General features: G+C 39.4%; 1 protein-coding gene across 13 annotated transcripts in view; it reads left to right on the plus strand.

The window, feature by feature from the left end:
- yaf2 (YY1 associated factor 2) overlaps positions 1–15,087 on the plus strand; it is a 200,862-nt gene that overhangs the window by 11,487 nt on the left and 174,288 nt on the right. For 9 of the 13 annotated variants that reach the window (XM_087997457.1, XM_087997451.1, XM_087997460.1 and 6 more), the window contains exon 3: positions 6,070–6,111. The exons of the other annotated variants lie outside the window; for them this stretch is intronic. In XM_087997457.1, coding sequence (XP_087853583.1) covers positions 6,070–6,111 — 42 coding nt within the window. The remainder of the gene's footprint in view (positions 1–6,069; positions 6,112–15,087) is intronic. 13 annotated transcript variants of the gene reach the window in all.

Raw genomic sequence — 15,087 nt, forward strand, 5'->3', positions numbered from 1 at the left:
AACTTTTTTATTTCAATTAGGTGTCATGTCAGGCCTCTGAGATCTGATTCTAATTTATACACATCACAGCTTTCTTACGAACAAGACATATATTTATGGATGGTCAAACTTAATGTAAAATTGAACCAAAATGCCATCTTTTTAAGCCACTTAAAATCAATATTTTCTTAACTGTTTCATAGTTCTTCAATTTGGATATGAATATCAATGCTGCTGTCTGGTCCAGATTGAGTTGGTACACAAAGTCCCAACACCCAGCCCATCTTTGTCTTTTCCACGAGGTTGATGATGCATGATGGAAACCCAATACTTTCTCCCCGCTCTAACATGGAATAAACAAAGGCTGTTGAATAACAGAGATAATAGATAATCTTACCTGGTTAAGGAGAGAATGTAGTGCCCAGGGAGAGGAGGAAAAAAGGCAGAATACTTCTAAAAAGTTGTCAGTAAATTCAACACTTCAGGTACAACTTGATGGCCCTCCTGGCAACATTTGCCAGTTTGTTATCTCTTTGTTTCCCTGCAATTTGTTCTGCTTCCCATCATTTTCCAATATTTCGAGGGGCCAAAACAACTAAAGGTTCTGCTAACAAAAATGGTGCAGAGGAAGAAAGAGATGTAGGTAAAGGCACTGGGATACGGTTCTTGTGATATCTGAATCAATTGACTATTACTCAAATGTGTCTTAATGCTAAATGCTGACAGTTGTATCTTTTATTGCAATAATGAGGAAATTATAGGCAAGTCTGTCCTTCTGTTAGTACAATTGTGTATTTTCTGATAACAATGAAGAGCAGGCATGTTAGCTGATCTTTTTTGTTCCTAAGTCTTAGCACTGAGGCTGTATTTCGTACATTGTCACTCCAGGTGAGAGCAGCCAACTCAGTATTAGCATGGATTGGATTTGTGACTTTGCTCATTATTGGGACTAGTTAAATTTGCTCAACGAGTAGAATGTTTTATTCTGTCAACCTGGACAATGTGTTTTTGAATTTTTAATTGTTTCTCAATCTTGTGTTCTTATGCATAGCTTTGTGTACTATCTTCCAAAGACCATTATCTTTGATTTTTTTTGTTCTCCATTTGAAGACTCAAGTGCATAATTACTGTGCTATTTAAGTTAGGCCATTTATTTATAATATCAAGATAACATACCCATGGTAGAGAGCTACAGGTTTGTTTTCCTGTAGAGTTTTATTTCCTCTTATTTTATTACCTCTTTTCTCACTGTTGAAGAACCCATTTCTACACGTTTCAGTTGCTCTTGGGTATGTAATTGAAAAGACCATAATTTGTGTGATCCTTGTCTGAACTTCAGCAAGCTATTCAATAAATGGATGGAAGATCACAGAGGAGTGTGATGCTTTTGTTAATTTATCTTTACAGTCAATTGCACATCTGGTGGAGATTGTTATCCAGGTTCCAGGAAATTGCCTGAGATCTTCTATTTCAACATGGACTGTGGATTGATAATTTTTAAAAAAAGATAAAGCTGCCTCAGTCCTCACAGATCATAGGACTGCACTCTCATTAGAGAAAGATGAAGGGTGGTTTAACCAGAGGGCCACCGTGCCTCACATGAGAGGAGAGGTTGAGAAAGAGAGTTCAGCCAATGGCGGAGTTGAACCTATGCAATTGGAATTGCAAACCAGACATCCAGCTAACTGACTCCAAAATTGACAATGGGCACTGCTTCCTTAGTTTGTGTAAGTTATGAGCTGGTTAAATGTGCTGAGCCATCAACAGTAATAATCACTTGTTCAGTAACTGTAATGTAGAAAAAAAATCTTATTGCATTTGACATGAAAATGAAACAGGCATTGAACATTATATTGGCATAATGGGAGATGACTAGGAGATGCTGGAGATCAGTGTCAAAATGTATGGTGCTGGAAAAGCACAGCCGGTCTGGCAGCATCCGAGGAGCAGGAGAATCCAAGTTTTGAGCATAAACTGTGGGCGGCGTGGTGGCACCGTGGTTAGCACTGTTGCCTTACAGCGCCAGAGACCTGGGTTCAATTCCCGCCTCAGGCAACTGTCTGTGTGGAGTTTGCACATTCTCCCAGTGTCTGTGTGGGTTTCCTCCAGGTGCTCCAGTTTCCACTCACAGTCCAAAAATGTGCAGGTTAGGTGAATTGGCCATGCTAAATTGCCCATAATGTTAGGTGAAGGGGTAAATGTAGGGGGATGGGTCTGGGTGGGTTGCTCTTCAGAGGGTCGGTGTGGACTTGTTGGGCCGAAGGGCCTGTTTCCACATTCTAAGTCATCTAATCTAATAAGCTCTTCATCAGGAACGGGAGATGACATCAAACGTGGTCAGCAATGGAGATTTTTGAGCAACATGTTCGAGATAAGGCTCCAGATGTACCATTCAGGATTGGAAATAGGGTTTTGGGTCAATTGTTAAAAAAATCCAGTGCTGTGGCAGCCTCATCCAGGCTAGGAACCTATGCAGCCAGAATCAAAGTGAATCAGCATTGAAACCTCTTCCCTTTATTGTGACCAATCCTACTATTTTTCAGGCTTTAAACTTCACAGGGTAACTTTTGCAGCCTCTGAGAGAAATGTGGAAATATTATTTTTATTGTACAAAACTTGAGTATGGCTAAAAAAAATGCATTTTGACTTGCAATCATCAGAATATTTTCCCAGAATACAAATTTTCAGAGAAAACCAGCATTTGTAATGTTTAATCCAAGCAAATTTACTCTGGTCAGGGCAATACTCTGAGAAATAAACCAGTGAATGACTTTCTTGGGTCACGTATTATTTCTGTCTGCAAAGACCAGGGCCTTGTGAACAGATCCAGCGAACAACACTTACCTATTTTGATGTGAAATAGATGGAGTGCTGGCACGTGTTCTTTCTGTGGAAAGGACAGGGCCAGGTGTTGTAATGTAATGTAGCTTTCAATACATGCAAATGTCTTGCTCTTTCGGGATTATCGAGCAAATATTGTCCAATTATAGAATTACATCTAACATTAGACACTTGGGGGTTTTACAAGCATGGACTAGTAGTCTATAATCTTAACTTCCTTGTTGCAAACAATCAAAGGAATACGATCTGCCAGGCTTCAGGACATGTAGCCTTCATATCTGGCATCACACTGGCACTGAAATTCGTAAACCATCTTACTCACTTGTATGATAAACCAAATGTCTTTTTGGTTCAATGGTAGCATTCTGTTGATGGCAAAAAACGCTCAAGTTGCTACATAGTAGCAGCCAATGTCTCCTTTACACTCCCAAGGTTCTGCATGTATCAGTCCGAATGCAAATGCATTCACTTCCCTTTTCTTGGAATTTTTGCTTCACATGGACCTTGGAAGCCTGCCACCAATAAAAAAAGAACACAGCGTGAAACGGCTAGCTTCACTTGTTAATCAAAATTTTGAGGATACCTTATCCTAACCTCATGGAACGCATTAAGATGGTTACTCTTCGCCCTGAAAAAGGCCTCTGATTACCTAGATTATTTCAATTACCCTAGATGAGTGAAGTATTGTAATAGTTTAAGCAACAGATGAACTCTTTCACACTGCTACTATGCAAGTCCCAAAGACTGGAGAATCATATCAAACAGCATGTCGTAGGTACTGACCAAACACTACCAGACTGTGCCTGTAAAATTTACAACGCATTGTCTAATATTAGATGTAACTTAGCAATTGGGCAACATTTGCTGGATAATTCTGAATGTGTGAGGAGTTAAGCTGGCAAGCAATTTAGACTAGTCACTCAAACTTGCAGTGTGGCACACTCATGTGCCGGATGCTACATGTTTTTATGTACAAGACCCTGTTTGCAGAAAGAATACACACTGCACCTGTTTCACCTGAACAAAACAGCCATTGCTTGTTCATATCTTAGGGCATTGTCTTGGCTACTTGCCTGGATTATAGGCTTGATGTGATGTGCAAATGAGAAAAGGGTGATGTGACAAAAAAAATTATTTACACAAACAGTGATTACGGTATAGAAGGCACTACCTAGAATTGTGGTGGAGGCAGGTTCAATTGAGGTATACAAGAAGGCAGGGATGTTTTCTGGATCATGGTGTGTAGGAACCTGAGGGAAAAGCAGGAGACTAGCACTAGATATTAGAGCCAGTGCAGGCATGTTGGGCAAAATGGCTTCATTCTGCATCATTTTGTTTTTGAAAATTTGACAAAGCCTAGCTGTCAAACAACATTAATGGTGGATTCTTCATGGTAATGCCTCTAAGCAGTCAGTATTTTACACTCATTAAGAGAGAACTCTGTCTTTCCCCTAGAATTTGTTTTCTTGTGAAATGTCCTGATGAGTGCAAGCCAAAAGCTTCTCCAAAATGGGTCTCTTTTTTTTTTTTCCCCAGCAATGCCTAAGTGTGTAAGGGGAGTGAGTGGAAACGGCATCACATAGATGAAGGAGACGGTTAAGGACACAAGTTGGGGAGCAATCGGGACAGTAGGATGTGAAGGGATGCTAGGTGGGTGAGAGAGTAGATCACATGCCTCTATTGTGGATCACATTGGGGTCACTCCAGTATGGGGTCTTGACCATTGCATTGGGTATGAGGGAAGACCTTTAATAAAGTGGTTTTGGTCTGTGAGAAATAAGACCAAATAAGGGGTCCTGCAATCATGGTGTCCAGCATGAAGAAGGGAGTGTCAGGCTGCGGCTGGAGAGAAGAGTCTATGATAGACAAATGGTCAGGGTGGTGGGTTTATAATCATCTTAAGGCAGTTGCTGATATAAAATGCTGAAGACATAGCTGCCAAAGCCTTACAAGACAAAGTTACCAGCCAATGCTAAGTACACTGATATCTGTGATAGTGACAGGAGACATAATTTATTTCATTATTTTGGCAGGGAATATATGTTGGTAACAATGCCAGTCTGACCTTGTACCTAATAGATGGTTACTTGGCTGAAGTCGTGAAAAGTGATTGGTGTCTGTGGAACACACTCTGCAAGTATGAGTTGCTTTCTTTGAGAGAGGAAGAAACATTTGAGAATGCGTAATGATTAAGGTCAATGCCACATTTTGGAAGATAGAATGCAATTAACTGCAGCAGTATTGCAGTCGCATTTCATGCAATGTACCGCTTAGCTGTTGTATTGACTAAATATTTCCTCTGAATTAACTCAAGTACGTACACGTTAAGAAATGCCTTTAATAGCCATTATTTTGTCAATAATTTTTTTTAAAAAAGCAAAGCAAAAGATGCTGGCAATAAAAAAAAACAGAAAATGGGAAATTCTTGGCAGGTCAGGCTGCATCAGTGGAGAGAAATTTAGGATAATTATTTCTGATCTGTGGCCCTTCACCTGATTCTGATGAAGGATCATAGATCTGAAACTCTTACTGATTTATCTCCACTCGAGCTGCCTGACCTGCTGAAAATTTCCTAAATTATCTGTTTTTATTTTACTTTGTGTACAGTATTGAAGCTGACCTCTCGGATATGAAAGCTCAGATTCTATCATCTTTCAATAAGGAAAAAATTACTGTCATTATCAGTGGCTGACAGAATTTACTGAATTATGTGGCCATTTTAACATAAATTTGCAAGTTACCTTGGAATTATTTTAATTTGATGGCAGTTTTGGCCGTTTGGAATTATTAGTCCTGGATTTGAATCTGCAGTCTGTCTACCGTTTCAATGGTGAAAAATAATTTGTATTCCAAGTATACAAGTGGTAGTTTAATATATATTGCAGAAACTTGGAATCAAAAATGTGCACTAAATGTTCCTCGCCTTCTGTGCTCGGAGAGGACATGTCTAGAACAGGGCAGTAGATGCATCAATGTAGTTTGGTGTATTTTTCATTCTGACTTTGACAAAATGCATTTTGCTTGGTACCTATGATGGTTAACTGGTGATACCACTATGCTTCCTGCAACATTTAGCTGGTATACTGGGTACAATTTCTTCAGCTATCAATTCCAATTCCCACTGCTCTTGTGGAGAGCTTCATTTTTCTGTTTGTATTTTTCCTGGTGCATGCTTTTTTCTCCTATCCTTTTGTGCTTTGACATACTGCATATATGTATTTCTTTTCTATTCTTATTTCTTTGCTGCAGACCGTGCTATGGCAGGACAGCAAAACAATCAGGATGTCATAGGTAAGTCATAGTAATGATTCTCTTTGATCCAACTTATCCCACATATCTTGGATCCTTTCTTGCCATTAACTGGCTTTATTCACATTAGTTGGTTCGTTGGACATATTTTGATTCTAAAAATGGCAGTTTTTCACTTTCAAACAAGATCAATCAGATTCTTATTTAAAGTAACGTAACGTTTGATAATTTTATGTGAAGGCCTGCACAGGGGCCATAAAAATGATTTAAACCATAGTTGGAGAAGTCCAGAAATATTGCACAATGTGTCCAATTGACCCACAATTGCTCATGTCCTATTATACATCCCAGTTATTTAATACGAGACTTTGTTTGGAATGCCTACATTGTGAATCAGGATTATCAACTTATCACCTTAACTGACTTGGCATAAATTCTACAGGCTTAGTTGCATTTACTTAACCAGTAAGAAACATAAATAGTGCCAGCTCAATGCAGTTCATTACAGCAACAGTAATATTGTATGGCACATATTTAAACCATTTTCACTTAAAAATGTTTAAGATTTTTAAAATCTTGAACTGAACAGACATTCAAGCAGTTTTTCAACAATTACTGCTAACATTAGTAAATTTAATTAGAAGTATTATTAATTAGGCCATATGTATTCCATGATTTGGAACAGGGAAATATCAATGACCACTACATCTTTAAGTAGATAAAAATCTATTTTTGTTGGCTTTAGAACTTTCTAAAAATTTAAAATCAGCTTCAATATCTTTCTGTTTAATTCTGTTTCTCAATTCATCTTTTTCACCTTGTTACATCCAGTATTTCTGTGAATATGGGCAGTCAGCGTGGGAGATGAATGGGGAGAAACTGTTGCTTCATGTAAGAGTTAAACTTAACTCCAAACCCATATCAGAAGTTTGGACCTCTACCATTTTGCTTAAGTTTTTTTAATGCTACTGGGCTTTGGAAAATTTATTGATGGCAAGGTAATAGATCTAGACTGTAAGACATTATTTTCAGCAAAAGAGCTTTTAACCTTTCTAAATTGACCATCAAGGTCTGTCTTGGAGATAGTGTGATCATGCAAGAAAAACTAGTACTTAATTTACAGGTTCTGCTGTGCAGTGTTCATGTTTTTGGACTTGTAATGCAGAGGTGGACTAATAATTCATCAAATGTGAGTTTTTAGATTACACCATGGCAGTCTGAAGATTTGAGTTTAATTTTAAATATCTGGAAGCAAAAAGCTGTGATAGTCACCATCACTTAGGCTATCGTACTTATAATCAACAACCATTTAATCAGGCAAATTACACTGATTATTTTCCATTGCCATATGATTGAATGACAAAGGTACTGTTTATCATCCGAGGAACATTTATCTTGGCCTTTTTTATCAGTCAATATTCATTTAAAAAAGTGCTGCTAAGTTTAGAGAATGTGATGCTTCAAGCGGTTTCTATCAGTTTTTCAGACATCATTATGACACGGTTTTCTCAGTGTTCAAATTCTACATGCAGCTGCTAAGACAGTCTGTTGCTAAATTAAGATTGCCTATGTTCTTTAAAAATGGGTTGACAATTTAACTTTTCCATTTTGCCATCCATCAAGAACAGTAGACAAATTGTGTTACTTCCAACTTACTTGCTATTAAGAATAGAAGGCAGTACTAGTAAAAGTGAGCATGAAGCTATGGGATTGTTGTATAAAGCCAGTTGGATTTTTTAATGAATAGAATATGTTGTCTTATGTTTTCTGGCTGACAGTTTAGCCCCCACGTCAGTTTGGTTGACAGCTAACTGTCCTCTGATGTGGCCGAGCAAGTCATTTAGTATTGGGTGTGAGCCATAAATGTCAATCCAAGAATGAATTATTTTTAAATCCTGAGATTATTTATCAGAAAGTTAAATTATCAGTTCTTTTTTTTTTTAACCCAGTTCTAGTATTGAAGTATTAGAGAAACTACAGACGGTTATAATTTACGAAGGATAAAGAATTTTGAAAATAAGACAGACTTGTTAGGAAGAAAAATCAGTCAATATTTCCTGTGCAGCCTTATACTCTGGGTATGTATTTGCATTCTGGGTGGTAATTTTTATAGCTGTATGCATGAAACATTGAACAGTATTTTCTCTCTATAGATGGTATTGGGCCATTTATTTATTTACAACATTTTAGATGGTATGAAAGATGTTTAAAAATTAGTTTCCTCCCCATCTCTGGCATTCTACTCTACTAGAATTTCTCTTTTTTTTTGAATTGCTTGCTCCTGTGTTAATATAATTTGAAACAAAATTTCAACCATTGTGTTTGGACACTTAACCACACTACCTTTACATTCCACACCATTTCACTATTTTCTTTAGATTAGTTACAGTGTGAAACAGGCCCTTCGGCCCAACAAGTCCACACCGACTCGCCGAAGCGCAACGCACCCAGACCCATTCCCCTACATCTAACACTACGGGCAATTTAACATGGTCAATTCACCGAACCTGCACATTTTTAGACTGTGGGAGGAAACCGGAGCACCCGGAGGAAACCCACGCAGACACTGGGAGAATGTGCAAACTTCACACAGTCAGTCACCTGAGGCGGGAATTGAACCCCGATCTCTGGCGCTGTGAGGCAGCAGTGCCAACCAGTACTAACTATTTAATTACTATAGTGCTGCAATGTGATCCCCCCCCCCCCACTTAATTGTAGTGAAATGTTATTTGTAATATTTTAAGGTGTTGTTTGAGACTTGTGCAGAGAGGCAGATAAGCAAACAGCTGTACACAAATCACCCATGCAGTGAAGTAATGTTTGTCAAATCCATTCGGGTTACATTGCTTCAATGTTTGTTAATCAGTTTGTCAATTCGTATCAGTAAATTTGTAACTCCTATAGTGAAAAAGAGAAAAGCTTACACAGAACGCACATCAAAAGCGCAAATTATTTTGCCAGCATTTAATGAAAATTAATAAAGAAGTGGGAAGAAAGTCAAAAATGTTCTCATGAATTAAGTAACAGCAGAAGTGCAAAACTAGTTTGCTTTGATTCTATTTAAATGTGACAGTGGGAATGGAAGAAGAGGTAGAGCACTTACATTAGATAGGTTTGAGACCCAAGGGTCTGCATCTTCGCATGCAGAGAGACGTTGAGAGATGAACCTGAGGCTCTAGCAACAATCTTTCAGATAATTTGGGAGTGGAAGTTGGGCTTTGGACTAATGGTTACAAATTCTCTGTTCAAAAAGGAAGGGGTAAATATTGATCAACCAGTTTAACATGACAATGGATAATCTTTTAGAGGCCTTAACATTGGATAAAATTAATAAATTAAGAATACATTGTTTGAGGATAGAATGTACAAATCTCTAAAAGGTATGTTGTCTCTAATAAGTTGAATTTGTTGAGGAAATTATGGAGTGCATGACTAAAATAGTGAATGGTATTGTGTCAATTTTCTAAAGCGCATGATCAAGTGCTGTACCAGCAGCTTGTTGATGGTGTCTGCTATTTAAAGTGATCAAAAGCTAATTAACGGATAGAAATAGAGCTCTCATTACATCTATTAACAATACTTGCTTTTCTGCCAATTTAGCTAAGTTTCAATAAAAGTGGCTAAGAGAAAATAGAGAGGTTTGGAGATGGGGCAGCTGGATACCAGATGAGTTTCATGCTGTGAAAATGTGTGAGAAGCATTTTGGTTGGAGGAAAATTGACTGACGTGACTTCAGTACAGAATAGAGGAGCAGACATTTTTTTTTGTTTATAACAATCCTGCAAAATGCGAGGTGAAGTCCGAGAAGCTGCAAAATAAATATATAACACAAGTTTTATAAACCAGGGCATGATTTTAAATATCTGAAAATATAATGTTAATCCTGTGCATATTGTTGGTTAGGCCATGTTATGGACCAGACCCCTCAAAACATATTAAAGTGATGGCTGAGGCCCTAACATTTTTTCTTACTTTAAAGGCAAGTGCTCTGGATTGAGTTTTGGATGCAATTCGATTTGGTCAAACAATCAGGCTTGAAGAAAACCATGCTTTAGTCATATTTTTATTTTGTCGGTATTTTAGCTATAGTATAAAATAATTGGTTTAACTCTTACTCTATGGCAATACAGTCATTTCTGATATAGTGCGATAGTTGCATTCTTGAGCGACCCCCTGCTATACAAGAATCGCACACTTAGTGTTGGTGATGCAATCACTCTATAGCCAATGCATGTTTTAAAAGTTTGTGCTTTGGAAACAGTGTCCCCTATTTGTCAATTGTATTACAGCTAATTCACATTGACAAAATGCACACTATAAAAGAGTGACCTGTACTTAAAAAAAAAAATGAAATACTAATTTTACTATTCCAGAATTGTAGCCTCCCTTAAGCACATCCTTGGCAAAGGCAAACTCAGTAACATTGTCTTGCATTCAATTCCAGCAGCAGGAAGAGAACCCAAGCTTTTAGCTGAAGCAAAGAGAGAGTGAGAGACAGATGTCATACCTTTCACAACTCCAACAGCTACAGAAAGCTAAAACTAAAATCCTGGTTATGTGGGAGCTTGACCCCACCCACTCAGGCTGCTGCTTTTGTTCCAACGTTTTTTTAAGAAAAACCCAAGGCGCCTCAAGCTGTTGACAGGGGAACCTCAATTATCCAAACGAGATGGACAGGCACTATTTCGTTTGGATAATCGATTATTCGTTTAATTGATTAAATGCCTTTCCTCCAGGGCTTGGAGTTTTTCAAGTCTGCTCCCTGTTCTGGAGACTGCTGCAACACACAGCGTGGGAGACCTCGTCCCCAACTCTGCCCACCACCCATCCAACCCCGCCCCTCACCCCCAGCACAAAGCACACGAGCCCTGCCCCCCAACTCCCAAAACCTTGTCCAACACCGTCCACCACCCCCAAACCCTGCCCCTGCTGCCCAACCCCATCCAACACCGCTTCCCTCTCTGGGGCGAGTGGACAACAAGATTGCTGCTGCTGCTGCTGCTGCTGCTGCCTTTGTGGTGTAAATTTCCAAATTGCACGCGCGCAAGCACACAGCCACAGCCACACACAACTTTTTACTGCAACATTTTGACAGGCTCCACATTTGTCCTGTACAGGACAATGTAGGAGAGATTATCTGGGGAACAGTTTTTGGAGGGGGTGGGGGGAAGAGAGAGGGAGGGCTGGAGGTCAGTCATTTAGAGACAGTGCCTGTTTAATCATTGTAAACAAAAGATGCAATCATTGTTGGAAACACATCTTTGATGTAATGTGTCCATCGGGACCTCGAGATCTCCTTCGGATAATTGGTATTTGGATAATCGAGGTTCCTCTGTACTGTATTGACTGGGAGCAGAACACTCCATCTCAACCTCACTTCACAAAAAAAAGACAAAATACACCTCTTAAAGGTGTATTGACACAGGACATGGTTAACATATTGTGTGGTATTGAATCAGAAAGGATGTGCAGTTCAGGGTGGTGGTCAGGTGATAGGCAAAATAAAATAAAACTTGGAGAAGGAAAAGTCATGAACTGTGGGAACGGGGTGGGAAATCCAAACTGTGTGGATAGCTTTCAGAAACTGACGCAAGCTCACAATCGGTGTTATTTTCAATAGTTCCTTTGACAAATTTATCAAACCTGTACAATGATTCTAATTCATTTTATTGTTGACTTACCCAATTATTGTGAAACTTGAAGTGTTACAGAATCATGCAATATGATTACACAGAAACAATCCACATTGTCTGTTAAGCATGCCTGCAACACCAGGCCCTGTAATGAGCTACCTAGTCCATCTCACTATCTGAATGCTGCTCATATCCCTTTTTAAACAGCCATCTAATTTATTTTTCAAAGTAGTTATGGTTTCTGCTTCAGTGCCTTATGGCAGTTAATTCTAAATCCTTAAATCTTTTGTTTTTAACCTCCCTTTTAATTATTTCTGTAATTACTCTGCCCCAGCTTGACAATCAGTGGAATTAATCTTATTACAAATTATCCTCTCATAATCTTGCATAATTTCAAAGATCCATATCTGGCCACCTCTGAGGTTTGCTGGAGTAAGTCTTACCTCTGACAGCCCAAGACTCCATTCATAATCATTAGTGTTGGATTTTGCTTTTGTTGAATTTTCAGAACAGTCAGGAGACTTAATCAAAATGGGAGATGTTCTCACTAGTGAGCATAATCTCTCCTCCACAAGCACTCCCATGTCAAATAAAGCATTGGTTATTACTGTGGATAAAGACGCCTTTGTTGACATGTATGAAGGATTGAAAGGTACACATAGACCCACGAATTGTAATTGCAATACCTAGTTAAGTACATGCCCAGATCCTTGCAGAAAACAAGCAAAACTGAAAAGTCATATGGATGTGGGAATTTGGCAATAAAAATTAAAAATGCTGGAATATTCAGCATACCTGACAGCACCTGGATAGAGAAACAGATTTAACATTTCAGGTTGATGACCATTCATCAGAATCAAATCTGAAACATTTCCATTAATTTTAAAAATTGATTCTAAAATCGGCTGTAGCAAATGACTGGGTGAGATTCTGAAGGGAAGATATAGAAAGATAGCCAGGAATTTAAAAAAGATGCCCTCAAAGTTGGTAATATCTGGATTATTCTGAGTGCTATGAGGTAAAGAGGGAACGAAGAGGAGGATAGAGCAAATGAATGCGTGGCCGAGGAGCTGATACGGGGGAAGGATTAACGTTTATGGATCATAGGAATCTCTTCTTCTGGGGTAGAAATCACCTGTACAAGAAGGACGGAAACACCTGAATTGGAAGGGGACTAATATGCTGGCAGGGAAATTTACTAGAGCTGCTCGAGAGGATTTAAACTAATAAGGTCGGAGAATGGCACCCAGGGAAACAGTGAGCAAAGAGATCAACCTGAGACTGGTACAGTTGGGAAACGTAGTGAGTCAAACAGTCAGGACAGGCAGGAACAAAATAGAGAACAAGGTAGGACTGATAAAATAAACTGCATTTAGTTCAATGCAAGGGGCCTAACAGGGAAGGCAGATGAGCTCAGGGCATGGTTAGGAACATTGGATTGGGGTATCATAGCAATTACAGAAACATGGCTCAGGGATGGACAGGACTGGCAGCTTAATGTTCCAGGATACAAATGCTAAAGGAAGGATAGAAAGGGGGGGGTGGGGCTAGAGAAGAAGGGGAGTGGCATTTTCTATAAGGGATAGCATTACAGCTGTACTGAGGGAGGATATTCCTGGAAATACATCCAGGGAAGTTATTCGGGTGGAACTGAGAAATAAGAAAGGGAAGATCGCCTTATTGGGATTGTATTATACACCCCCTAATAGTCTGCGGGAAATTGAGAAACAAATTTGTAAGGAGATTTCAGTTGCCTATAAAAAGAATAGGGTGGTTATGGCATGGGATTTCAACTTTCCAAACATAGGCTGGGACTGCCATAATGTTAAGGGTTTAGATGGAGAAGAATTTAAGTGTGTACAAGAAAATTTCTGATTCAGTACGTGAATGTACCTACTAGAAAAGGTGCAAAACTTGACCTACTCTTGGGAAATAAGATAAGATGGGTGACTGAAGTGTCAGTGGGGGAGCACTTTGGGGCCAACAACCATAATTCTATTAGTTTTAAAATTGTGATGGAAAAGGACAGACCGGATCTAAAAGTAAAATTCTAAATTAGAGGAAGGCTAATTTTGACAGTATTCAGCATGAATTTTCAAAAGCTGACTGGGGGCAAATGTTTGGAGGCAAAGGGATGTCTGGAAAATGGGAAGCCTTCAGAGTCCAGAGACAGTATCTTCCTGTTCGGGTGAAAGTAAAGGCTGGTAGGTATAAAGAATGCTGAATGACTAGAGAAATTGAGTTAAGAAAAAAAAGGAAGCATATGTCAGGTATACAGAGGAAAGATCGAATGAATTCTTAGAGTATAAAGGCAGTAGGACTATACTTGAGGAAATCAGGAGAGCCAGGTCGGAGGAGTGGCGGGCGTGGGGTGGTGGTGTGTGAACGTGAGATAGATTTGGCAAATAAGATTAAGGAGAATCCAAAGGGATTTTATAAATCCATTAAGGACAAAAGGGTAACTAGGGAGAGAATAGGGCCCCTCAAAGATCGGCAAGGCAGCCTATGTGTGGAGCCGCAGGATATTGGGAAAGGTACTGAACAAGTATTTTGCATCAGTGTTTACTGTGGAGAAGGATATGGAAGATATAGGCTGTAGGGAAATAGATGGTGACATCTTGCAAAATGTCCAGATTACAGCGGAGGAAGTGCTGGATGTCTTGAAACGCATAAAGGTGGATAAATTCCCAGGACCTGATCAGGTGTACCCTAGAACTCTGTGGGAAGCTAGAGAAGTGCTTGCTGAGATATTTGTATCATTGATAGTCACAGGTGAGGTGCCGGAAGACTGGAGGTTGGCTAACGTGGTGCCGCTATTTAAGAAATACCATAAGGAACAGCCTGGGAACTATAGACCGGTGAGCCTGACATTGGTAGTGGGCAAGTTGCTGGAGGGAATCCTGAGGGACAGGATTTGCATGTATATGGAAAGGCAAGGACTGATCAGGGATAGTCAGCATGGCTTTGAGCATGGAAAAGTAACAAAGAGGATTGAGGGCAGAGCAGTAGATGTGATCTATGTGGATTTCGACAAGGTTCCCCATGGGAGACTGGTTAGCAAGGTTCGATCTCATGGAATGCAGGGACAACTAGCCATTTGGATAGAGAACTGACTCAAAAGGTAGAATACAGAGGGGGTGGTGGTGGAGAGTTGCTTTTCAGACTGGAGGCCTGTGACCAGTGGTGTGCCACAAGGATCAGTGCTGGGTCCACTGCATTTTGTTGTCTTATATAAATAATTTGGATGTGAACATACAAGGTCCAGTTATTAAGTTTCGAGATTACACCAAAATAAGTGGTGTAGTGGCCAGTGAAGAAGATTAGCTTAGAGTACAATGGGATCTTGGTCAGATGGGCCAATGGACTGAGGAGTGGCAGGTGGAGT

Source organism: Chiloscyllium plagiosum, unplaced genomic scaffold, assembly GCF_037043375.1.
Source record: "Chiloscyllium plagiosum isolate Xiang-an unplaced genomic scaffold, Cpla_swu_hap1 HiC_scaffold_19, whole genome shotgun sequence".
In the NCBI taxonomy this organism is placed as follows: domain Eukaryota; kingdom Metazoa; phylum Chordata; class Chondrichthyes; order Orectolobiformes; family Hemiscylliidae; genus Chiloscyllium; species Chiloscyllium plagiosum.